Source organism: Mus musculus, chromosome 6 (genome assembly GCF_000001635.26).
Source record: "Mus musculus strain C57BL/6J chromosome 6, GRCm38.p6 C57BL/6J".
Classification (NCBI taxonomy): domain Eukaryota; kingdom Metazoa; phylum Chordata; class Mammalia; order Rodentia; family Muridae; genus Mus; species Mus musculus.
The window spans coordinates 86,760,630-86,787,424 of NC_000072.6; the positions used below are offsets into that span (position 1 = coordinate 86,760,630).

At 46.0% G+C, this 26,795-nt stretch overlaps 1 protein-coding gene across 6 annotated transcripts in view; it reads right to left on the reverse strand.

The window, feature by feature from the left end:
* The window catches only part of Anxa4 (annexin A4), a 56,795-nt gene that overhangs the window by 23,790 nt on the left and 6,210 nt on the right, over positions 1-26,795 (reverse strand). For 3 of the 6 annotated variants that reach the window (NM_013471.2, XM_006505398.3, XM_011241158.3), the window contains exons 2-3: positions 5,133-5,178; positions 45-132 (exon numbers count right to left, since the gene is read on the reverse strand). In NM_013471.2, the coding sequence (NP_038499.2) occupies positions 45-132; positions 5,133-5,135 (91 nt within the window). In that variant the 5' untranslated portion in view covers positions 5,136-5,178. Of the gene's footprint in view, positions 1-44; positions 133-5,132; positions 5,179-14,319; positions 14,486-26,795 lie in introns of those variants that run through there. The other 3 variants (XM_030255115.1, XM_006505397.2, NM_001331120.1) reach the window with 3 other exon arrangements.

Consider the following 26,795-nt stretch of genomic DNA (forward strand, 5'->3'; position numbering starts at 1 on the left):
TGACTGTGACACATCACACTCAGGACACTCAGAAAGGTACATACCGAGGCCTTTCATGGCCTTCCTCAGGGTCTGGGCATCTTCAGTTGCGTTGAATCCTGAAGCAGCTTTCACGGTTCCTCCTTTGGCTTCCTGAAGGCACAGAAAATGACATGACTGACAGGTGACCGCTCATTCAGAAGCCCAGGCTCTGCCCCAGGGGTCTCACCCAGGTGGAGCCACCACCTTCTCTGAGGAAGGCAGACAATGAGCACACCAAGAAACACATGTCCCATCAGCAGCCTGGAGTGGGAGATGCCACCAAGTAAGTAGAGTCCCAGTGGGCTGCAGGAAGTACTGCCACTTAGGACGAGAGATGGTTCACCTGAAGCGTTTGTCCATACAGCAATGAAGGGATGGGGGTGGGGGCGCTATAGACAAAGCAATGGCTATTCCAAAGACCCCAGGGCTGCCATTAGCTTTGAATGGGCCAGAAGCTCACAAGAAGAATCGGGTCTAAAAGAAATCACAGCACCTCCTGTAAAGCAGTCTCCCAAAAAGGAAGAAGAAGAATTCAGTCAAGTTCATGTCTGTAGAGCCCAAAACCAGTTTGTTATAAATATAACGCACAAGGAAATGCCAAACCAATAGCACAGCTTCTTCAATCGATAAGCTTCAAGGGAGATTGGAAGAGAGAGGTAGAAGGAAGTCAAAGTTCAAGATGTTAAAAAGTCATGTCAGCAGACAGCTGGTGTGCACAGTGCTGCAAGCCTGTCATCCCAGCACTTGGGAAGTGGAAGGAAGGACTCAAGAGTGCATAGCTAGCCTCAGCCACATACCTGGTTCAAGGCCAGCCTAGGCTAGAGAGACCCTGTTTCAAACACCCTAACCCCACACCAAACAAACACAACAAATCTTTCATAGAGGCAAACCTTATTTGGATGGGGATCTGAGTAAGGACACGACAGGACAGCTGGACAGAGACGTTTTATGACACAGGAAGTCAGTCCTAAGATTCTCTGATCTGATAGTGGTGCTGAGGCTACAGTTTACATTTTATTTACCTTTATACTCTGATTCACCGGTAGAAGATAGGATATCTGGAATCTGCTTCAAGATAACACAGGTGGGTGGAAGTGGAGATAAAGAAGACAAAAAATTGAGTATGAGTTGGCCATTAGTCAAAGCCTGTGAAGTTAGTTAGACACAAGCAGGCTCGGGGGTCCCTGAGGAGAGATCCCTCTCTCAGCTTCTCACCTACTTCTGTGTTCCTGTTAGCACACCGAGTTTCAGGGAGGGGAATATCATATCGCTCCTCTTTAAGATCTAAGACTTCAAAGGAAGGGGCAGCTACAGATACACAAACCAGGGAGGGAGGAGGCAGCAGGGCCGGTGGAGGCTGAGCAGACAACCGCTACTCTTCCTGGGAAGGATAGCTACGTTTAAACATATGTGTGCATGCCTGTGCCCGTGCGTGTGCGCGTGTGGAGACCAGAAGCTAACATCAGGGGTTTCTTCATTCATGATTTCATTCTGTCTTTTAATTAAGAACTTTATTTGTGTGATTGTGTGGTGTGGAGGTGCCCAGGAAGTCCTGAAGACAGTATCCAGTCCTCTGGAGCTGGAGCAGGAAATGGTTGTGAACCACCAGTGGTGGGTGCTAGGAACTGAACTCTGGACCCTCCAAGAGCAATAAGAGTTCTTAACCGCTGAGCCATCTCACTAGGCCATTTTGGTTTTTTTAGGCAGCAGGATTGGGACTGGCCTGGCTCTCTCAGACTGGATGCATCCAGCAGATACTGACAGGCCTTCAAGTATGATTGAGAGGAGTCACCCTGGAGATGCAGGAAAACCCACAATGGGGGATGGAAGAAGTGGCCAGCAGCTGCTACAGCAGAGTATAATAGTTAGTATTGTCATATCGTCAGCCTGACAGGATCTAGAATCATGTCACAGAGAAATTTCCAGAGATGCCTATGAGGAAGACCACTCCAAATGTGGGCAGCACCATCCACGGCTGCCTGGGCTGAACAAGAAAGCTGAGCACCTGAGTCCAGCTCTCTCCCCTCTGCGTCCTGACACAGATGTACCTTGAACTGTCCCTGACGTGATTCTCCACCATGGTATGGATTCCCAATAAGTTATTAATATACCGCAGAAGCACAGCACGGAAGCCCGGCAGACCTGACTAGAGGCTCGTCTCCAACCCTTGGCAGCTGTGTGCCCTGAAGAGGTTTCACATTTCTCATATGTATACTTGTAGCTGCCCCCCCCCCCCCCCCCCCCCGCTGACAGAACAATAAAGCCATCTAGGTCGGAAGGCTCCACCCCAAGTGGTCTCATTCACAGTGGCAGCAAGGTCTGAGCCAGGCCTACTCAAGGCTGGGGGAGGCTACATATACTGAAAATAATTAAACCAACTCACAGTGTTGCTGCAATAATGAAACAGGATAAAGATGGGAAAGCACTCAGCATGGAACCCAGGAAAAGGTTAAAATAAAAACTTAGACAAGATGCCAACACCACCACCATCATCACTATGGTTACCATCATCATCACCACCATCATCACTGTGGTTACCACCACCACCACCACCACCACCATAATCATCATCTAAACACAACTGAGGCCAGATTAAATATAATAATGAGATTCTTTTTTTTTTTTTTTTTGGTTTCTTTCGAGACAGGGTTTCTCTGTGTAGCCCTGGCTGTCCTGGAACTCACTTTGTAGACCAGACTGGCCTCGAACTCAGAAATCCACCTGCCTCTGCCTCCCGAGTGCTGGGATTAAAGGCGTGCGCCACCATGCCTGACTTAGTGAGATTCTTTTATCTCTCTTTTATACTACTTATTGATAGAAGCCAATGGAATGATGTTGGTACTGAAATCAGATACTGTATTTGTATAAGCTGGCAAGAACAGCATGGGACGGCGCTGAAGGTGCTCAGGATTCTATCTGATGTAAGGATGTGAACAGGACATTAGGAAGAGGTGCTAGTGCAGGGTTGGCCTGGACGCAATGGGGCTGGTGTCCTCATAGGAAGACAGAGATCACAGGCCAAGTGGCAATGAAGGCAGACAGGGCTTCACATATGGCAAGCACTCTATCACTGAGCTGCACCTCAGCTTCTGAGCCAACATTTCTTGAGGTTCTTTGGAATTCCAGCATTGAAAGTTTCTGGATGGTTCTCAGACACCGAGTTCAAGTTTAAAGTGCATTGCTGATGCCACTGTTGTAAGATGAAGATTAATGTCTGACGAAGAATCGATAGAGGTGTTTGCAAGGGTGGGTCCATTTACCTAGCAACATCCTACACAACTTTTTCTTGTTCTGGGGGAAAAGTTGGAGTTTCTTTTCCCCTTGTGAGTCTTTTTTTTTTTTTCTTTTTTTTTTTTTTAGATGAAGTACTTTTTTTAAAAAAAAAAGATTTATTTATTATTATATCTAAGTACACTGTAGCTGTCTTCAGATGTACCAGAAGAGAGTGTCAGATCTCATTATGGATGGTTGTGAGCCACCATGTGGTTGCAGGGATTTGAGCTCAGAACCTTTGGAAGAGCAGTCCGTGCTCTTAACCACTGAGCCATCTCTCCAGCCCTCCCCTTGTGAGTCTTATGAGTGTCTGTATTGATTAAATTCTAGGGCACAATGCACAATTATCTTTTCAAGGATGATGGGGAGGGGAAGTGCCCATTCATACCAGGAAAACTTGTGGCAGCAAAGCAAACATCACTGTGCTGGCTATTTTTATATCAACCTGATACAAGCTAGAGTCATCAGAGAGGAGGGAGCCTCAATTGAAGAAATGCCTCCATAAGATCAGGCTTCAAGGCATGTTCTTAATTAATTCTTGATGGAGGAGGGCCCAGCCCATTGTGAATGATGCCATCCCTGGGCTGTGGTTCTGGGTTCTATAAAATAGCAAGCTTTGCAAACCATGAGGAGCAAGCCAGTAAGCAGCACTCCTCCATGGCCTCTGCATCAGCTCCTGCCTCCAGGTTCCTGCCCTGTGTGAGTTCCTGCACTCATTGCTTTTGATGATGACCGGTTCTACAGAACAGTGTGTGAAATAAACCCTTTCCTCCCCAAGTTGCTTTAGTCACGGTGTGGTATCACAGCAATAGCAACCCTAACTAAGACAATCACACCGAAAGGAACCAGTGAACAGAAGGAGTAGGCCAGGCTACAACTGAGGAAACATTATTGCCGTTACAGTAACAGGGAAGATGGGGAGATGAGAAGGGTCAGCGTATAAGGCGACAAGTAGTGCTGGACAGTGAAGAGCAGGCAGGTGCAGCCACACAGATGTCCTGACGAGCAGTGCTCAGAGGCAGAGGTCAGGGTCCACATTCGGACTCAGAACCTCTGAGCCCGGAGAGCAGATGGACCAGTCTAAGGCAGCCCAGAGGAGCATCTACCTTAGGGCTGAACTTCCCAGAACTCTCAAAGGGATCCAAGCTGAGTCAAAGAGATCACTAAGACCACAAAGTTCAAGAAAACCCAACCACAGCTGTAAATGAGGCAGATGGCAAGTGGGGACCTCCTTAGGGATGGCTCAAGATGGCTCAGTGAGTTCTAGGGTTCTTGCCATCTAAGCATGATGACCAGGGTTTGATCTCTGGGACTCATGTGAAGACAAAAGAGAACTAATTCCACAACATTGTCATCTAACCTCCACACAAATGGCATGTGTTCCCTGCCACAAAATAAAAAGAAAACATCCATCAGTGAGCAGAAGATGTGAGGGCTGTCCCAAGGAGTTTGCCTAAATGTTCTACAATGGAAAGTTATGCTTTGCAGAGAGAAAACCATTACTTAAAAAAAAAAAAAAAGGAAAAGCCAGGTTAGGTGGTGCAAGCCTTTAATCCTAGAACTTGGGAGGCAGATGCAGGCAGAGCTCTGTGAGTTTGAAATGAGCATAGTTTATCTACATAGTGAGTTCCAGGACAGACAGGGCTTTGTAGAGATCCTGTCAGAGAAAGTGGAGTACAGAGAAAGAGATAGAAACAGACAGACAGATATACAATACACAAAGGCTGCCTTATCATGTCCTCCTGCCCACTACTGAGCAAACAGAGTTTTGTTTAAGCCACCTAAGTACACATCCTGTGCCTGCCTGTGACTGGCACCAGGTGGGGCGAGGCACTCACCATGCTGTAGCTCACGTTCAGAGTTCAGTCACACCTGCAGAAGTTCCTGTGGGGAAAAAAAGCAGAAGAGAAATTACTGTGACCGGGGATGGGGTATTCATCGTTAGTCAGGGTGCCGTGTGTGCCATGGGTCAAGAGGAAGCACACTTGATTTCATCAAAAGGTCACCTGTGGAGGAGCCAGAGCTCCAGGACCAGGTTAATCATTAAAGGATTTGAGCGGTTGAGTTTATTATGCCAACTATGTGCTTCCTGGTTGCTTCTGTTTGGAGACACACACTATAGCTGTTCTGTTGCCTTGTTGGGTTGAAGTATTCCTGACTCTCAGGACACAGAGGTTCTGAGTTAAACACTACTGCAGGTCAGAACAGGGCAAGAAGAGATGAGCCACCCGAATCAGAAAACTAGGGTACTTAAGGTGGCCCCAGATTCGTGCACATGTGCCAATGTGTGTATGGATGTGTGCATTGATGTGTGCATACACCTGTGTGTGTATCCATACCGGTGTGCATTGTGTACCTGCATCTGTGTACATGCATGTGTCTGCATGTAGGTCTGCATACATATGTGCAGATATCTGTCTGTGTGTGTCTTTTTTTTTTTTTAAGCCAGAAACCAAAAGCTCCATGAAGTGTTTATTTAAAAGTGAGTGTGCTTTTATACATTGTTTAAAGTACATTTTATACATTGTTTTATACCTTATTATGGAATATTTTTTAACAATTGTTAAGCCCCATCAGCTAGGATAACATATAAAATGTACGATAAATTGCAATAGTACTGTGTGTGTCTTGACAGCCCACCCAGCATTGGACAGTATTCATTCCTCAGATGCTCTTTTGTCCCTGCAACGTGACAGGAGTGGAGGAACTTCCCATTATTGATCCCTCACAAATTCACACATGTCCTCGGTTTCCATTGCCTCCTTCATCAGAAAAGCTTGAGTGCAAATATCTGATCTGGACATGGCATCTCAACATTCAGAGTCATCCTAGAACCAGTGGTTAGAATATTTGGGAACTTGTTACAAATGCAGAATCAGCTGGGTGGAACATGCTTGTAATCTCAGAAGGCTGAGGCAGGAGAATTGTGAGCTCAAGACCAGCCTGGGTTGCCTAGGATCCAATCATTAAAAAAAAATTCAAATAACAGCTTCTCTCAACAAAACTAAACATTATCCCTGTCTCACTAAAGCAAGGCTCTGGAGAGATAGCTCGGTGGTTACAAGTGTCTCCTGCTTTTGCAGAGGACCCAAGTTCAGCTCTCAGCACCCATGTTGGGTGGCTCATAACCATCTGTAACTCCAGTTACAGAATTGATACTCTTCTCTGGCCTGCAAGGCACCCACACACTGATGGTACACACACACACACACACACACACACACACACACACACACACAAATGAAATGAAGATGAAAGTAATATTTTATTAACTAGGGCTGGTGGACCTATGACTTAAGTTATTCCACTACACATTCCTTCAGTGAGCTTATGGGCAACCAGGATAGACAGGAAATAAAGATGGTTTCAGATGTTGGTAAGATAACAATACAACAGGGAAAATAATACAGAGCAGAGATCAGCAAACTCGTGAGATGGAAGGTCTGATTCTGCCTCTGCCTCTGCCTATGCCTCTGTAGTGGTTTTCAAACAATTGCCAAAGTAGAGAAGGAGGAGGAAGAGAAGGAGAAGAAGGGGGGAGAGCGGGAGAGGGAAGAGGAGGAAGATGACATAATCCTGGTATGCAACAATTGTGTGAAATTCAAATTTCAATGAGAACAAGTCTGTCTAACATCTCACACTTGGCTTCAAGGTACCGTTCTCCATAGTGAAGTGTGACCAACCCTACTCTTGTAACAAGCTGCTGACTCTCAGCCAATCACAAGCAGCAGCTGTTCTACCCATCTTCTGATAAGACAGATGAGAGCTGTGACCAGCCAGGTTGTCTCTTGTATCCCACTTCCCTTTCCTGTCATCCCCTGCTTTACTTTCTTCTGGTTTTAAGGAACCTGGTGCTGCAGAGTGGGCATCTGGTCGCCTTTGGTCTGTGCTCTGGGCTGGCTCCAGGATCATAAGCAAAGCCTCTCAGGTTCCATAGAGCTTGGACTATTGCTATTTTGTCTTTAACAGAGATGCTGTTATGATCTGGGTACCAGGAAGGAGCAGATCCCGATAGCATAGCCCAGACGCACCTCTGAGGAAAGGCCATCCAAGCTGAAGGAAGCACTCAGGCTGGCCTTGAACTAACACTCTCTCTCTCTCTCTCTCTCTCTCTCTATCTATATATATATATATATATATATATATATATATATATATATATACACACATATACACACACACACACACACACACACACATATATATATATACATACATAAATTTTTTTTTTCAAATTTACCCTCCTGGCTCTACTTCCTGAGTGCTGGGATTACTGGCCTGCAACACCACACATGCCCATGCCCCGTTTATCTGTTTATCGAGTACTGAGGGTTAAACTCCAGGCTGAGTGAATGCTGGGTGCATGTCCTACCCACTGAGCTACATGCCCAGCTCAGCTGAATGAAGATTCAATGCAGGGCACAGGCAGCTGCTCCAGTTCCAACAGAGACTCTTCCAAGTGGAGGGAACAGGTGTGCGAACACTCTGAGGCAGAAATGAACTAGTGTGGCCATAATAAGACACCCACACAAGGGAAGGGAGCAAGGGATCATGGGAACTTCTGTCCCTTCCCTTATGCCTGCCCTCTGTGCCTGCTTCTGAGGTTCATCTTTTATAAAGTGCTCATGATTCATTCAGCAAACTCTTGGCCTGAGTTCTGCAAGCCATTCCCACAGTCAAACACACGGGAGCTATGGGATCCCTTGGTTTATTGCCTGTGGGCCAGAAGTATTTCCTGGACTAGAAGGTGATACATGAACTGGGCAGTATTTTGGGATAGAGTCTTTAGCCCTTAACAGTATTGGAAGTGGGTTAAGGTATAGAGTTCCTATTTGGAGCCAAGAAAGAACTGAGGAATTGCTTGGGGTGGGAACCCCTACACACACACACACACACACACACACACACATCTAGAGGCTGACACTCAACTGCTGGGCTGAGTTCCCCTAACTGTGGGCTCTCAGAAACATTCTCAGAGCCCGGTCTCTCTAGCCTTCTCCCACCCTCTTGGCCCTTCCCAGCTTGAGATTCCCAAAGTCAGTCATGCAAACCTTCTAGACACCCCCCCCCCACACACACACACCAAAGCCCTTCTCCTTCCCACCGCCAAGTAAGCCATGGGGTCTGGAGTGTTGAGTCAACCTTTTCCTGTATTTCTGTGTAGGAAGCTCTCTTGCTTGTCTTATTTCAGAGTAAATCACGTGAGTGTCCTCACAGGTGGCTCTTGCACCACACTCCAGAGAAAGGAATGTGACACCCTCAGGTATGTGTCACAGGGTCAAGCCTTCTGCCCAGTTAGCTGTGTTTCTAAACACCCATCCATTCTCCATGGAACCTAAATAGAAAACCAGAACTTTCCTCAGGCCTGGTATGGCGGCATATAGCTTTAACCCTAATGCTTAGGCGGCAGAGGCAGGCATGACTGGGTTTGAAACCAACTTGGCCTACATAGTGAGTTCTAGGCCAGCCAGGGCTACACAGTGGGACTCTGTCTTTAGCAAAAGAAAAGAAAAGAAGAGACGAGGAAAGAAAAGGAAACCTCAGAGTCCTCAGAATTTTCGTTGGGGTTCAGGGTCTTCATTGATGAAGACTTGAATCTTGTATATAACTTTAATTAAATAAACGTGTTAAGCTTGTGTGTGTGTGTGTGTGTGTGTGTGTGTGTTAAACTTCTTGTTATAGGACTGTTGGCCGTACTAACATCCTTCTGCAGGGCATGACACCAGATATGAGGAATTCGAGGCCAGCCTGGGTTACATGAGATCTTGTTAAAATCAATCAATCAATCAAACAAACAAACAAAAGTGAGAGCTCTGAGGAGACACAAGACAAGCACAAGGGCTGAGCTCAGTCCCCAGAGCTCACACATAAAGAGGTGTTCACTGTAAGCTCAGCACTAGGGTGGCAGAGACAGGCAGATGCCTGCGCTTAATTGTTGGCGAGCCTATTCTACAAAGCCAACGAGAAAACCTGTCTCAAAAAAGGGGTACACCGTACCTGAGGAATAACACAAGAATTTGTCTTCTGGCCTCCACATGAATCACACACACACACACACACACACACACACACACACACACACACACACACACAGGGAGCTACTGAATTAAAGAATTAGACTATGAATCAGCTTTGGCTGTGACCACAGAGCCACCTCTGGGGAAAGGTTCTCTTGGATGGATGAAGCATTAAGGAGAACTCTGCTCCACAGACTTAACATGGAGGAGGGGGGCAGGGCCAAGAACCCGCTGACGCTGAGAACAAGTTCATCGTGTCAGTGGGCTGCAGAGAACCCACCGTGAGGCCTGATTACCTGGAGGGACACTTGTTCTCTCCATGTAAATACTAACAGAACACAGCAAAGAGCACAGCTACTACTCTGCAACTCACTGACAGCACGCACTAAGTCCTGGGTATGAAAGCCACATGAGCCTGGCTTCATTGTACCTGGGACAGTCACCCTCCCATATGCCAATCACCAAGCTGAGCCCCTGCTTCTAGGAGGACAAAAGAGACCACATGTCCCTTCTATTTAAACTCAGGGTTTTTAGCCCAGGCTGGCCTTAAACTCCATATGCAGTTTGGGATGGTTTTGAACTTCTGATGCTCCTGCCTCCTCTGACATGCTGGGATTACAGGCATGCACCACTGTGATTAATTTATGAGTCCTGGAGATTAAACCCAGAGTTTCATGAATGTTAGCCAAGCACTCACTCTACCAACTGAGCTATATCCCCAGCCTAGAAGCACATTTCTCAGAGATTATTTAACAATAAGGCGAGTGAGTGCTAGCAAGAAGGCTCAGCAGATGAAGGGGCTTGCTGCCAAGCCTCGAGACCTCGGTTTGATCCCTGGGACACATATGACCAAAGGGAAGAACGAATTCCCATGAGGTGGCTTCTGATCGCCACACTTACCGCACATGTGTGCCCATACACAAACACATCAAATGGTCAAAACAAACAAATAAATATGTAGTTAAAAGTAAAAAAAAAATAATAATAAGGTGAATGAAACAAGTATAGATGAAGGCAAAACCAAGTCACGAGCAGAGTCTCCTGCCACCCTCCCTGTTGCGTGCCACCCGAGGCATCCAGAAGTGCCTCCCTCCCTTCCAAAGAGTGATTCTGCCAGTTCAGCCCAGCTGCTGCTGCTACCACGTAAGTTAGGAAGAAACATCAAGTGAGGGGGCAGGGAAGAAGGACACCTTCCAAAAGGGGAGGACCTGAACTAGAAACCTTTTCCACTGCTTCTTCCTACTCCACAGGAAGTGGGGAGACTGCTAGAGCCACACCTCTGGAACCCTACCCTCAAGGAGTCAGGAATACTTTACTAAGATAGAAAACAAGGGCAGAGTCTCAGACATGCCTTTTAAGTCCATTTCATGGCTGTGGATAATGTGTGTGAAATTAGCCCACCAGCCTGCTTTCTAACAGTGTTAGGCTCCTAGCAAGGCCACTTTGGCTCTTGGGAATAACAAGGGGGAAGAAGAGCAGACAGTCAAGTTTGGTGCTTAACACTGACTGTCAGGATCTAGAGTCACCTTGGAGGCAAACGTCTGAGCACACCTGTGCGAGAGTTTCCAGGCTGCACTGAGTGAGGGGAGGATGCATCCTGACTGTGGACAGCTCTATCCCTTGGGCTGGGATCCTGGGCTGAGTGAAACGGAGACTGTGAGCTGAGTACCAGTGTTCATCTCTCTCTGCTTCCTGACTGCGGATTCTGAGTGACGCGCTGCCTCATGCTCCGGCTGCCTCACGCTCTGCCTGCCTTCCACTCGGCGATGGCCTGCTCTCAAGTTCTGGGCCAGAACTATCACATCTCCATAGGCATCTTCCCAACCCCAGAGGGTCCCACCTCCCAAAGCTTCACTACAAAGTCTCCTTGCCCAGTGGTGCTCAGTGTGTGCAACAGATGGCAATGGCATTCTCAGCTACTTACACGTCTTGGACCTTTCTCTCTGAGGGCCTGCCTAGGATTCCCTAAATTGAACTATATTTACAGTGACTCAAAATTAAATTGGAGTTTTAAAAACTTTGCTGTCAGAAAGAGGGTAAAATAACAAGCAATGGAACCCCAGGTTTTACTCTAAAATATTGCAAACACATTTCTGGGGGAGTCAAATGACCCCAATAGCATCAAGACTGTCCCAGATGAAAAGTGACAATAGGCGGTGACCCATCCTTTCAGAATCGCCTGAAACTCCAAGGGATGCACAGAGCCAGGTGTGGAGTGGCTTCCGCTTCCTAATCATGTGCAAATATCATGTGCATAAAGGGTGTGGCATAGGAGAGCTTTGAAGGTATAGTTTAAACCAGATGTGGTAGTGCACACCTGTAATTTCAGCACTTGGGTGGGTGAGGTGGAAGGATCTCCGAGGGTAGACTGGGCTACACATTGAGACTGTCTTAAAAAGAAAACATACTGTTTTAGAGCGACTGGGAGAATGTTTATATGAGACTGACATGAACTGCAGTATCAGGAAGGAAATTCAGCTGTCAGTGAGTCACCTGCTTCGTGAAAGATTACATACATCTACAAAAATAATTCACAACGGGGATTCACAAGGAAATATTGGGAGGTCATGGACACATCTCTCTCTTTTCCCAAGTTGCCATCTGGAAGGGTTAATGTGCACAACCCCACTAGTGGCCATACTGTGTCCCTGTCAATGCAGTGTCACTGCACTGAGCTGAATGCTGACTCGGGTGTCATATTTATCACGAGGGCAGAACTTCTGGTGAATACAGTATCTATGAGACCCCACCTTAACCCTGGGACCTCCACTCCGATTCCAGACACTGACCCACACCCCAGGACAGGCAACCTGAGTCGTTTTCGGGCATGGACTTCTTTGTACTCTGTTCTAACTCTGGAATATTCTTGAGTCTCTGGAGTCACATGTGAGTGACTCACTCTTCGCTGGAACACAGTTTCATTTTACATCCAGCAGGGACAGATTTAACTTCTGGTCCCTGGGGTTAGCGGAGGGTGTGGGTGGGCCACACCCAAGTAGGAAGGCTTTCGAAACTGCCAATGACATTGGAAAGTAACAGTGAGTGTCTACTCTTTTTCTTGGAACTTATGTCTTTCATAAGGCAAGTTTTGTTGGAGTGATGGGGTTTGAGTTGGGGACACAGTCATTTCCCAACCTTTCATCAAAGGCAGGATGTATAAGTTATGTAATGTGAATGTAAAAACACCCGAATTGAGGCTGGATAGATGGCTCGGCAATGAAGAGCACTGACTCTTCTTCCAGAAGTCCTGAGTTCAACACCTGCATTGAGTGAAGCCTACTGAGGTCATTGTTCCAGGTGGAGTCCGAGTTAGGTGCCCACAGACCCAGATGCAGTCCTAGGTGCTGATGCCCCTCCAGCAGGCAGACACTTTAACAAACAGGAAAACTTGGATAAGGAGATGGATCAGTGGACAAAGAGTTGTCATGCAAACCTGAAGACTGGAGTTCAGATTTCTAGAACCCATACAGAAGTCCTGTGGGCATGGCAGTCTGTCCCTAATTCCAGCTCTCTGGAGACAGAGACAGGGATTCCCAGGGCAAGCTGGCTAGCCAGACCACTGGGAAGCAGCAAGCTGCAGGTTGAAAGAGAAAGAGAGCAAAAGACAGACAGACAGATAGACAGACAGAGACAAAGGAAGACACAGAGCGAGACAAAGAAGAGAGACAGAGAGAGACTGTCTCAATAAATACAGTAGAGAGCAACTGAGGAAGGCATTTAAGGTCCCCACACAATATTTTTCTAAAACGTATACTTACTTATAGCGCCATGGGAAACAATAACAGTATTATCTGCAACCCCCAAGACACACATTTCACATACAGCTTACACTTAACCTTGGCTAACAGACTGAGAAGCCATTGTTTTATATATGATTTTAAAACATCCCGCCCCCATCTCCGCTCTCCTCACACTTCTATCAAGGTTCAGACTCCATAGAAAGTCTCCACTATCTAAGCAGCAGAGGGAGCCTTGGGGACAAAGAGCACACAGGCTTTCTATGTCATCTGAACTCATGTCATGTTCCTGACAGCCTGAGGATTCTTCCTCATCTTTCTTATCACCTAAGACAAAAATTGAGGTTTAGTGACACCGTGTAACCTCAGATCAACAGTCAGCTCATAGCCAGACTCGGATAAAGCCCTGACTTCGTCCTGTTTGGTCTGAGTTTGCTAGTTTTCTTGTTTTTTTTTTTTTTTTTTTTTTTTTAATTTGTTTTAGTGAGTGGGGGAGGGGGCATCTCATTTTAGAGCCCAGGCATGCACAGAATATGGAGTCCACCCTGACCTCAAACTCTGGTCAGTCCTGCTTCGTCCGTCTAAGGGTTGGGATTTCAGGCATGAGCTGCTAAGCCTAGCTTCCTCTGTCCTGTGTGAAATCAACAGAAAGAGACTGAGACTGCCACAGTAACAGAAACTGACTGAGATAAGTCTTATGCTGTATTAAGAAGCAAAGTTTAAAATATTCATTTGGTCAAAGCAAAAAAGAGTCAACATGGCCTAGGTGGTTGTCAGAAAAACCCTGCATGTTAGCTCAATCTTTACCTTGTTAAATGTCTTACCTCAGTTTCCCCAGGAATAAGCTTCAAATAGGACCCAACAGGTGTTATTATAGCAGACTCTGTAAATGTAGCTTGTGACATTCCCGGGCCTGCGCTCACCGTCATACGCTTCAGACTCTTTCTCTCCCCCACCCACTTTTTCTCAACAGCTCTTAGCAGTGCCTATGGACTGGAGACCTTTGGAATTCTCATTGGCTGCACCATTTTGGTGGTGGTGGTGAAATTTTTGAAAATTGTTTTACCTGGGTGGTGGTAGCACACACCCCTTTAATCCCATTACAGAGACAGGCGTATCTACATGAGTTTGGGTCTAGCCTGGTCTAGAGAGGGAGTTTAGGAGAGCCAGTTCTAGGGTTATGCGGAGAAACCCTCTCTCAAACAAGCAAGCAAGCAAACAAACAAACAAACAAAACAACAACAACAACAACAACAACAAAAGTGTTCTACCTTTTAACTTGCAGAGAAAGCCGATTCTCTCCCTCCAGACAGTGGCAAGAAAACCAGGAACTGAACCTTCCAAGACAGACGAGAGTCTCGCTGAGGTGGCCTGTGAGTGCAGTCACTCTGTCAATGGTCTCTGATTGTCTGCTCTGTGAGCGCTTGAACTTCTACCACTACACCCTTCAGAACAGAGCAATATCACGCCTGCCTTATCTGTTCAAGAGTAATCTATCATTAAAGCAAAAATCCTGAAGGCCTTTGAAAATTACGTCACTGCACTTCCTGGTGAGGACTCTCCAACCTTCTCCAGTGTCACCTCCCAGCTTCCAGCTGTCCCATAGTAATAAGCTTACTCCTCCACACCTTGTTCTCTTGAGCAAAAGGGAGTTCATTTTTAAATGAATATTAAGTTGCAGTATATCAGATATTTTATCAAGGCCACATCGTTTGTCCCTTGCATCCAGAGAAGTGGGTGCAATCATTTACACTGTAGGGAAATTAGGCATGGGGTCCAGGTCACTTGCATGGGAGCAAAAGGTCTTCATTCAGATCCCATGTTCTCTATGTGGTACCATGCCAATACATGAGTGTGCACACATGTAAATTAAGTCTAAAGGCAGATTTTGATGATAGAAGCTTTTAAAATAATAATGGAATACAAATTTTAAGTTGTTAGGGCTGGAGACATGGCTCAGCAGCTAAGATCTTATATTGCTCTTGCAGAAGACCCAGCGTTGGTTTCCAGCTCCCACGTCAGGAGGTTTACAACAGCCTGTAACTCCAGGCGATCTGACACCTAAGGCCACCACAGACATCTGTAGTCATTTGCACACACACACCCTGACTCCACCCAGACAACGTGCACACACACAATTAAAATGTTTTAAAAAATGAATCTTTTTTTAAAAACCCAAAACTTTACATTGACACTTTTCTTGCTATATCAGATGCTTTCTTGTTTGTTTGTTTGTTGTTGTTGTTTGTTTATTTGCTTTTCTTTAGCAAACTGGATATAAAAACTGAAACAATTAGAAAAATACTCTGCCCAGATGAGCTGGCCGAGACTGGAGCACACTTAATCTGGCAAAAGACTGGCTGCCAGTCGACAGCAGAAGATGGTGCCGTGCAAACCCAGAAGCACACTTCTAACTGCCACAGCCCTGTCCAAGCTCAGCCATCCAGTCTTTGGATAATGCCCCTTGGAGCTGACTCATGGTTGGCAGCATGCCTTTGCCAGATGAGGCCACAGAATCCCAACAGGCACATTCTGTGCCCACCTTAGAACAGAACAGGGCCTGGCATCCTGCACATGCAAGCGGAGAGGTCAGGGCTGAGCCAACCATAATTTGCAAGTGCTGGACACAGTAGCCACACCCATAGTCACAGGAATAACCATAGTATTTAGGAGACCTATGCAGGATAGAAAGTTAGATACATCTGTGTTACATAACAAAATTTGAGCTTCTCTCTCTGTCTCTGTCTCTCTTTCTCTCACACACGCACACACACACAGGAGAATGATGCCCTTGGTTAGTCTGACTCCAGAGACTGTGGGGTTAGACGCAGTGATTCCACTGGCTGTTTGCCCCATGTCTGTAGTTTGAAGAATATCAGGCAGACACCAGCAGGAGCACCAGAAATAGCTCTTCTGGATTCTGCTATGGGCAGGAAGCACCAGGCGCTTTCACGCAAAGCCTTTGACAGGGCAGACAAGGAAATAATACAAATTTTCAAGCCCAGACTTTGCTTTATACTATCATGGCTGTGCCCTCCAGGCTTAAAACACAACTCTTGTGTGGTTCAGTTAGAACTAATGGGGTTTCCTTATTTCAGATCAAACTGCCACGCATACTGCACACAAGGGAGACAGGAATACAAGGCTGGAGAGACGGCTCAGCACTTAAGAGCACTTGTTCCTGTAAAGGACCAGAACGTGTTCTATTCCCAGCATCCACATGGTGGCTCACAACCATCTGTAACTCCAGTTCTGAGGGATCCAACACCTTCTTCTGTTCTCTGTGGCCACTGCATACACTTGGTACACACACGTACATGCTGGCAAAAACATCCATACACATGAAATAGAAGTAAATAAATATTTGCTGTCTTTTTGAGACATGGTCTCACTGTGCAGCCCTGGGTGTCCTGGAATTCTCTATGCAGACCAGGCTAGCCTTCAATTCACAGAAATCCTCCTGTCTCTACTTCCTGAGTGCTGGGATCAAAGGCATGAGCCACCATACCCAGGTAATAAATCCTTTAAAATAGGAAACAGGAATAGAAAAGGGGGATGGGTGAGTCCCAGAGGAAATAAATTCCTGCCAGGTTGGATTATTGGGGTACAGAGAACTTTAGGGAGCACCTGGCCCTGATTTTCAGGCAGTTAACAGCATCACCTACAGCAAATGGTGGCAGAGTGCCACAGTAGCTCAAAGGCTCTGTGCTGACTCACTGTGGGCAGCATAGGCGGACCCTACAACCAGAGAGCCTGTGCCGTCCTTCCAATGAGAAGTCCAGATCCAGGGGCAGAGAGGGAAGCCAGCTGACTTTTCATTTAGTCAAAATTTCCCCATCGTAGCCACTCAGAACAGAATTCTCTTTAAAGCTCATCTCATCTTCCCTCCAAAATAAAGTGGTGGAGTCCTGGGGACTATTTGTTCTTATAATCTTTATATACATACTTCCTATATATGGGCCAAGGTGTAGTTTCTCATGTTTCAGTTTCCTCATGGGCTACATAGAATCAATACCAAGAATTAGTAATATGAGGACTAATCAAGCTATGACCCCAAATTCTTAGAATGGTAAACACATTGTGAACCTGACAACATCTCTCTATTCTCTTTACTACTATTTGTTCTAGAACAATCTGGCCCCATATGTGAGAACTGACTGTACACAACAGTGGGATCAAGTGAAACAGATCCAAGATTGTTCAGAGTGAAACTTTCTGGGCACTTAGTGATAGAAGAGGTTTTTACCCAGCAGCAATGCCAGGTGGCTCTTTTGTCAGGCATTAGGACAAAAGTGACTCCACCCAACCCAGAACGTACCTATCTTACCTCAAGCAAATATCAAAGAGACAGGAAGTCCCGGCACCAGAGTCTGGTAGTAGTAAAGCCCCCATCCATCATCACCTTAGTGGTTTTTGTTTGGTTGTAAGCTAGGAAGCCACGTGGAAAGGAGAGGTTAGAGACCAACCAGAGCTACTCAGAGGCAATCACGGTGGTTAGATGCAAGCAAGATGGCTGCTATCAGGCCAAGGTAAACCTGCGGGTCATTCTCTCGCAATAGACTTTCCCTCTATGTGTCTGTTGTCACGGACTATCTATTCACAGCTTCCCTGATGCAGACTTACAGGATGAAACTGAGTTCTGTGGATAAATGCTGGCTGGCGATGGCTGCAAAAATAATGTGACTCTATACTTAGACACGGTAACTAATTCAATTTATGTGTATTTTACCTCAGCTTTTGTGTATGTGTGCATGTGCACATACATGCTCTTTTGGGTGCATGTATGTATGTAGGTATGTGCATACATGTGAGTGTGGAGGTCAAAAGGTCAACTTTAGGTGTCATTCCTTCTTAAGCATCCTGTCTTTTGAGACCACATCTCTCACTGGCCTGGAGCTTGCCAAATAGACCATTCATGTTGCCTCTAAGTATGTACCTCCACGTCCAGATGGTCGGTCTGGGTTCAGAGGACCAAACTCGGGTTCTAGCCAAGCTATCTTTCCATTTCCTTAAAATGTGTCCTTTAGGGCTGGAAAGATGGCTCAGTGGTTAAGAGCACTGACTGCTCTTTCAGAGGTCCTGAATTCAAATCCCAGCAACCACATGGTGGTTCACAACCATTTGTAATGAGATCTGATGCCCTCTTCTGGTGTGTCTAAAGATAGCTACAGTGTACTTATATAATAAATAAATAAGAAAATAAATCTTTTTTAAAAATGTGTCCTTTAAAAAATCCTTTATAAAAATCCTTAATCATGTATGATCTGTGCATTTTCTGATATGAAAGACATGGCCTTAGGCTAGCAATTGCTTCTGGGAACCTATTGCCCATGCCTCCCACTTACGAACACCCACTCCAAAGCAAACTGACTCAGCAAAATCCAAAAGCCCACATGGCTTTCCCACAGCATCATGGGTAAAATTTTGTCTTCTCAGTGTAACAGTCACTTAAAGGGAGACTGCCAACAATGAGGCTCTTTCTTTGGGTTACATCATGTTTCCTGATCAATCTGGGATGATTTTGGAATCGGAAGCCCTCACAGACCTGTGGCGGGTCCCTTAGTTTCACAGTCTTCCTTTAGGAAGGTGTAGGTACACTGTGCTAGGCATATTCGGATCTCGTGCTGAACCCATCAGTACCAATCTCTAGTTCTTGTGGGGAGAGTGGGGAGCAGGAGGTGTGGAGAAAGGGGAACCCCATGCACTCGGGGTACAGATGTCATGTTGGCTCATCAGTCATGAGAAGTGACCAGGAGGTTCCTCAAAAATGCTAAAACTAGGGCAGCTGAGATCACTAAGCTGGTAAAGGCACTTGCTGCCAAGCCCCGAGACCTGAGTTCAAGCCTTAGAATCCACATGGTGGAGAGAGAGAATCGACGTGCTAAGCTTGTCCTGTGACCTTCACACACAATGCGGCACGTACCCCCCACCCCACAAAAAAATCCAGGCAAAATGTAACAAACAATTTTTAAAGTTAAAACTGGACCAGGGGAGGGAGCTGAACAGAGAAGAGAGTTCAGTAATTAAGAGCACTTGCTGATCTTGCAGAGGACCTAGGTTTAGTTCCAAATACTGACATAGTGGTTCACAACTGTCCTTGACTCCCCTTCCAGAGGATCTGACTCCCTTTTTTGGTCTGCCAAGGCACCAGACATGCACTTAGTAAATACACAGACATACAGACAGACAAAATACTCTTAAATGTGAAACAAAAATAAGTAAATCCTTAAAAAGCCTAGGACTGGAGGAGTGTGACTTTAGAACCCTTGCCCACCTGTGTGAAGCTCGGGCCACTCCTAACACCACCCCCACCAAACAATAAAACTGAACAGAACCCAATAGCAGCACCACTCAACAGCAGCCAACCATACAATCAACCTAACCATCAGCAAGTGGAGGACAAAGAGAAAGTGGGAAATCCACATCTGGGTTGCTTTTTGACTTTTAAAGGCTATGTGGTCCTTTGACAACAAATCAGAGAAAGGAGCGTTGTGCTAAGTGAGAAAAGCCAGATGGAGAAGACCTGCAGTGCACGTGGACTGTAATCACTCAGGGAGAGCACAGGGCCTGGGGGCTTGCACCAGGTGTCTTCCAGCATCCAGGAAGTGGAGGCAAAAGGGTAGAGAGTTTGAGGGAGGACAGTGGTGGTTTCTGGAGCTGGGAGTCTGGGAAGGAAGGTCGATGGCCAAAAGGCTCCAACACATCAGTGAAGGGAGGAGTCGTCGTATGGTGCGGTGAATGGGACAAAAATCATCTCCTGCTTCAAAATCACTGAGAGTAAATCTTAAATATTCTCACCATAAAGAAAAGTGAAGAGGCTGGGGTGGTGGATATGCCAAGTAACTTGATTTAATTACTCACTATGTATTCCTAAAGTACAGTATCACTTTGCATCCCAGATACATGCAATCACTACTTATCCATATTCAATCTTTTTTTCTTTTCAAGGGGGGTTGGTGTTTGTTGTCATTGTTTGGTTTGGCTTGGTTTAGTTTTTCGAGAAAGGGTTTCTTTTGTGTGTAGCCCTGGCTGTGCTGAAACTCTGTAGACCAGGCTGGCCTCAAACATATAGAAATCTGCTTGCCTCACAATCCCAAGAGCTGGGACTCAACAAGGCTTGTGCCACCAATGCCTGGCCTATATTCAACGTTTTAAGTTGTTTTTTAAAACTGTGCATGGTGGCTCAAGCCTCTAACTTCAGCTCTTCAGAGATAGAGGCAGGAGGATGAGAAACTCAAGTTTATCCTTAGCTACATAATAAGGCCATCCTGGGCTACAAAAGCCCTGTCTCAAACAAACAAACAAACAAACAAAAGTTTAAAAAAGTATAGTAGGGTGTCTGGAGAGATGGCTCAGTGGTCAGAAGCACTGACTGCTCTTCCAAAGGACCTGGGTTCAATTCCCAGCACCCACATGACAGCTCACAACTGTCTATAACTCCAGTTTCAGAGGATCTGACACCATCACACAGACATCCCTGCAGGCAGAACACCATTGCACATAAAATAGAAATAAATAAAGCATTTAAAAAGTACAGAGGGTGCCTGGTGGGATGGCTCAGTGGGCAAAGTATTTGGTGTACAAGCATGGAGATTTGAGACCAGATCCTCAAGCGCCAGTGTTTAATAATAATAAAAGAGAAAAAGTCATGGCAGTGAGTCTGTAACTCTAGTTCTCCAGGGATGGAGGCAGGAGGATTCCTAGGGCTCACTGACCAGTCAGCCTAGCCCAATCAGTGAGGTCCAGGCTCAGGGAGACACACTGTCAATACCAACAAGTCAGGAAGCAGAGAAAAGACACCTGAAGTCCATCTCTGCTCCTGGGCTCAGGCACACAGCAGGAGGGAAGGGAAGAGCTTCAGCCTGTGTGTAGGCTTTCTGCTGTCCTGCTGAGCAACTTTCTGCCCCAGAGCACGATAGGGATGTGATGTGGCCCTGTCCTTCTGGCTGTAGAGGCAGCCACAAGAAAAGCAGCATGGTTTCCTCCACAGATTGAGGCAAACAGTGAGCACAGAGCAGTCTCTCTCTCTGAGGCCTCAGCTTTGCCAGAGACCTCAGATCCTGCCAGCTGTGTGGGTAGCACCTCTGTCTGCCACACCCTCCCTGGGCCAGGGTGGGGTTCTGCTCCCAAATCTTCCCAGAGTTAAAGCTGACTCTGGCAGAAAGGCACAAAACAGAACTGTTCAAGCTTCCACTGTGGCTTTCTGATTCATGGAGGGAACTTTGCTATTTCTGGTGATGCCTCTCTCGGATTTGTATTTGGATCCTCTGTAAGGGGTGTGTGTGTGTGTGTGTGTGTGTGTGTGTGTGTGTGTTGGTAGTGGGGGCTGGAAAGAACAGAACTGACCTGAGGTGGGGGTCAAACTGAGAAGGACTGAAAGTAGCTTAGAAGATGGAAATGGGAAAAGAGGAGGAAGAAGAAGAAGAGGAGGAGGAAGAGGAAGAAGAGGAAGAGGAAGAGGAGGAGGAGAGCTGATACCAGTTACTGGCTCTGCTCCCTCTCTAACCTGACAGAAGCATCGGGACCGATAGCTTAAAGTCAGAGCAGACTTAATTCATTCCCGGGACCCACATGGTGAATTGTGAGAACCAAACCCAGCAAGTTGGCCTCTGATCTCTATGTGTTTGCCATGAGGTACACACACACACACACACACACACACACACACACACACACACACGAGAGAGAGAGAGAGAGAGAGAGAGAGAGAGAGAGAGAGAGAGAGAATGAACCAGAATCAGATAGTGGCTGTGGTGCCTAATGTCCATCAAATCATTCCCAGCACTCAGGAGACGGAGGCAGGAAGACTGTACATTTGAGGCCCCCTTGGACTATATTGCATAACTTGTTAATAAATAACTGTTTTTAACTGGTAGAAACTGAGAATTAGAGCAGCTCCCTTGAAAACAGCCCTCCCCTGCTAAAAAGTGGGTGTCAACCCACAGGATGCCTTTGGGCTCCCTACTGACTTGATCGATAGCCTTTTCCTTGGCACTGGACTCCTCCTAGCCATGAACCACACATGGGTACTGAGCAACTGATGCTGTGGCTACAGTTACAGAGAAACTCGGGGTTTTTATCTTATGTGCATTGATGTGAGGGTGTCAGATCCCCTGGAACTGGAATTATAGGCGGCTGTGAGCTGCCATGTAGGTGCTGGGAATTGAACTCAGGTCCTCTGGAAGAGCAGCCAGAACTCTTAACTTCTGAGCCATCTCTCCAGCCTGTTCATTCTGATTGACTTCACTCTTTAAAATGCCTTAGTTTCCCCAAATTCATTAACTTTGGATTTTAAAATGCACTAACTTCCTGCTCCTGCAGGACCGAAGTCACCTTGAGTACTGTGTACAATACACCTGCCAGGCAGGATGCTCCCTTTCTAGTGTTCCGTGAGCAACTAATTGGTACCAGCAGCTTTGCTCACTTTGAATATTTTTTTCCGGTCACTGAGCAACATTTTAATGTGTTCATTTGAATATAGTTTACAGACAGCACGAGGTACTCATTTGTGATTTACATGTGCTATGCTAGCTACCTTAAATTATTTTCTATCTTAAAAGGTGTACACACACACACACACTCACACACACACACACACACACACACACACACACACACACACATATATAAATGGAGGGGGGAGGAGAGAGGAGAGAGAGAACCTTACCCTGTAGCTCTGCCTGTACCAGAACTCACTATATGAACCAGATTGGCCTCACACTCACAGAATGTCACCTGACTCTATCTCCCATGTGCTGGGATTAAAGGTGTGTGCCACCATCTTGTCCGCTGATATTTAAGAACTTTAAGTGGGAGCCGGCTCCCCATGTAGAAATGGCAGGTAGCGGGCTGGTGAGATGGCTCAGTGGGTTAGAGCACCCGACTACTCTTCCAAAGGTCCAGAGTTCAAATCCCAGCAACCACATGGTGGCTCACAACCATCCGTAACGAGATCTGACTCCCTCTTCTGGAGTGTCTGAAGACAGCTACAATGTACTTACATATAATAAATAAATAAATCTTTAAAAAAAAAAAAAAAAAAAGAAAGAAATGGCAGGTAGCGGAAGCTTCGGTGCTACCACTGTAAGGAGAAAGAGATGGAGTCCATCAGTTCACTCGGGCAAATGAAGTTCTAAAAGCCAGAGGCCGTTTAGTTCAAATCACATTCTCCTGGAGAGGATGAACCAGTTTTTTTTTTTTTTTTTAAAGATTTATTTATTTATTATATGTAAGTACATTGTAGCTGTCTTCAGACACTCCAGAAGAGGGAGTCAGATCTCATTACGGATGGTTGTGAGCCACCATGTGGTTGCTGGGATTTGAACTCCGGACCTTCGGAAGAGCAGTCGGGTGCTCTTACCCACTGAGCCATCTCACCAGCCCGAACCAGTTTTTAAAATGAGGTTTCAAATATTAAATGGAAATTTAACAAAAAATGGGGACAGAGTCTTCTGTCTATCTCATTATATAGCCAAGGATGACCCTGCACTTCTGATCTGCCATCTCCACCCCGTCCCCAGGCCTGGGGTCACAGGCGTCCCTAACTACAGACATTTTATGTGGGGCTAGGAATCAGGTCCAAGGCTCTATGAATGTTAGGTTCTGTCAGCTTCATACCCAACTCACGAAATAGATTTTTTAGTATTTAATTTAGCTACTACAAAAAGTCTTAAGTATGTTTAAAATATTCTGAGCACTTGAATTGATGGTAAAATTGTAAATATTATGAAATCCAAATGTATATCAAATTTTTCTGGTAACAAGTTAATACTGAAATTCAAATTGCCTTTGCCATAAAATATTAGCATAAACTGAAAAAGAGTCATTAACAATTTTATATTGATTACATATTGAAATGATCATGCTTTGGATATACTGGTAGAATAATTGACTGGTTTTCAACTTTATTTTCAATGCTAGGAATTGAATCTGGGCCTTTTAAAATCCTAAGCCCACACTCAACAAATGACCTATATCCTTAGCTTTAGTCATTATTACTGAAGGTAACTGTTCCCATCTCCTTTGACTTAGATTTATTTATTTATTTATTTATTGTAAGTTGGGGCAGCTCCTGGGCAGTAAGCAGAGCATTGCCTGCAGCATCTCCTCTTTTCAGTGTGTGTATGTGTGTGTGTGTGTGTGTGTGTGTAGGTGTATGTAGAGGCCTTTCTCAATCACTTCCTCATCTCTATGAGCTTGCTGTTCAGACTGGCTGGCCAGGGAGATCCCCAAACCCACCCAGCTCCTCTCCCTAGACATTATGAGTACCTGTGGCCAGGCCTGGCTCTTATGTGGGTGGTGTGATTCAAACTGAGGTTGTTACACTCACAGAGCAAGCGTTCTACCCACTGAGCCATCCGTTTACAGTTCCTTAATTCGCTATAGGAAACTCAAACTTGCAAGTGCAGCTCATGGCACAACTCTAGATGTGGCTCTCTGTTCTGTTTTCCATGACTGACATGAGCAGGGTCGACTGAAAGGCCATTACATTCAGACCTTGTTCTCCAGCCTGCGGAAGCACGGTCAGTAGCCTTGTAATCCTCACCAAAGGATCTGTGTATTTTTCTAGTGCCTTCATTCTGCCACTCACTGTTAGAAGTGGGGGAGGGAGAGGCAGAGAGAGAGGGAGGGAGGGAGGGAGGGAGGGAGGGAGGGAGGGAGGGAGGGAGGGAGGGAAAAGATGGGGAGGAGAGAGAGAGAGGGAGGAACAGAGGGAGGGAAGGAAGGAGGAAAGGAGGGTAGGAGGAGGGAGAGGACAAGGGAAGACAACACACTCAAAACATTGTATAAAAAAAGAAAAGCTTGTCCTTGGCAACTATCCACTTCAAAGAAACACTTGGGATACTTGACCACCCTCAGGATCTGACAGAGCTCACTCCCTTTCCACCTTCTGTCTCAGGCCATTGGGTTATTCACAGAGCCCTTACTGAGCCCTGCAGTGCTGGATACTAAGAGGACACTGAAGTGAATCTGCCTTCGGAACAGGTTAGTTGCTCTCTTTGGAGGGGATGAGTTTTAAAATCAGTTGCCTGCTAGGTTGGCACAGAGGCCAAGTGCCCCATTGACAGCAGAGAAGAGAGCTGAGCCAAGGATGCATTATCCTTGGATGTTTGTTTAATCGTGTGCATGTATGTCAAGTGTGCATGTATGTCAAGGACGTGTGTATTAGGAGGATGAGGGAGAGGGAGGGAGGAGCTGGTCCCTGCTAAGTAGCTGCCCTTTGTGCCAGGGCAATAGGTATCTGCAGGAAATTCTGGGGCAGGCTGAGGGGGACAGTGACAAACCTGATAACTTTCTAATCACTTCCACGTTGATCCAGGTTAGGAAAGAGCTGGGGTGGCTTGGATGAGAAGTACTAAGGGCCTGAGTGAGGACATGACAGGGAGAGGTAGTTCTGAGAAGCCATAAAGAGACAGGGCAGATGGAAGTCTATCCTGGTTTGGTAGAGAGGGTAAAGAGGCATGGGACATTGGCCTGAACAGCTGACTGTGGCTTCTCACCCATTCGTCCTAAGATACACCGAGTTCCAGGTGACACTGGGACACTTGACTAGACATCCTGTAAGACTCCAGAGCTGAGAAGACTCCAGAGCTGAGGATTGGTGGTGGTGTAATTTCTCTGCATGTAAGAGGCCCTGGTCCCTGCTGGGCGTGGTAGCACACGCCTTTAATCCCAGCACTTGGGAGGCAGAGGCAGGTGGATTTCTGAGTTCGAGGCCAGCCTGGTCTAAAAAGTGAGTTCCAGGACAGCCAAGGCTACATAGAGAAACCCTGTCTTGAAAAACCAAAAAAAAAAAAAAAAAAAAAAACCAAAAAAAAAACCAAACAAACAAAAAAAGAGGCCCTGGTCCAACCTCCAGCAACATAAAAACTAAACAAAATCACAAAACCTTCAATAAACGCAGGTGATCAACTTAAGTAGCTAACTCTGAAAAAAAAAATTCAAATAGTCAATTATACTGGAAGGAAGGCCCAGCAACACCAGCCATCAGAGAAGACTACATCAGAACCACAGCGATGTCACCAGACCCCGGAACAGGTTGCTGCTATCCAAATGACTAAGGCCAGCTGGTGCAAGCAGCATTGTGGCATCAGGATCCTTGCACAGTGTTGGTTGGGGATGCAAAGCACCATTCAAAACAGCATGGAAGTTCCTCAGGGAATTCAAACCAGAACTCTGTATGACCCACCACACCCACTCCAGGGTCTAACTCAGAGGACATGAAATCACTGGGTAAAAGAGACACTCACCCTTCCATGTTCACTGAAGCTCCCTTCACAACTGTCAAGAAGTGGGACCAACTCAAGCACGCATCAACTGATGGATGGACAGAAAAAGCACAGCAAAGCAAAACAAAACAAAATACCAACGAACACACACAGTGTGTGTACTACGAGTCACAAAGAGAATGAAAACCTTGTCACTTACAGCTACTTAGATGGAAATGGAGTCACTGAACACACACAGAGCATTGGGCAGACAAAGAAAGCCAAGCATGGCTCTACCTCACTCGTGTGGAATATAAAACTTACAGAAACAGAGAGCAGAATGGGAATTAGAATTGGCAAAGGGGAGTAGGGAGTGGAGAGGATTAATCAGTGGACCTGGCTTATAGTTAGACAGAATGAGAAGTTCTAGCGTGGGCTGTGTCACAGGGTGACCATAGATATTAATACATGGTACATTTCCAAAAGCTAGAAGGTGGCTGATATGCAGCTCAGTTGATAGCGTGCTTGCCTGGCATACA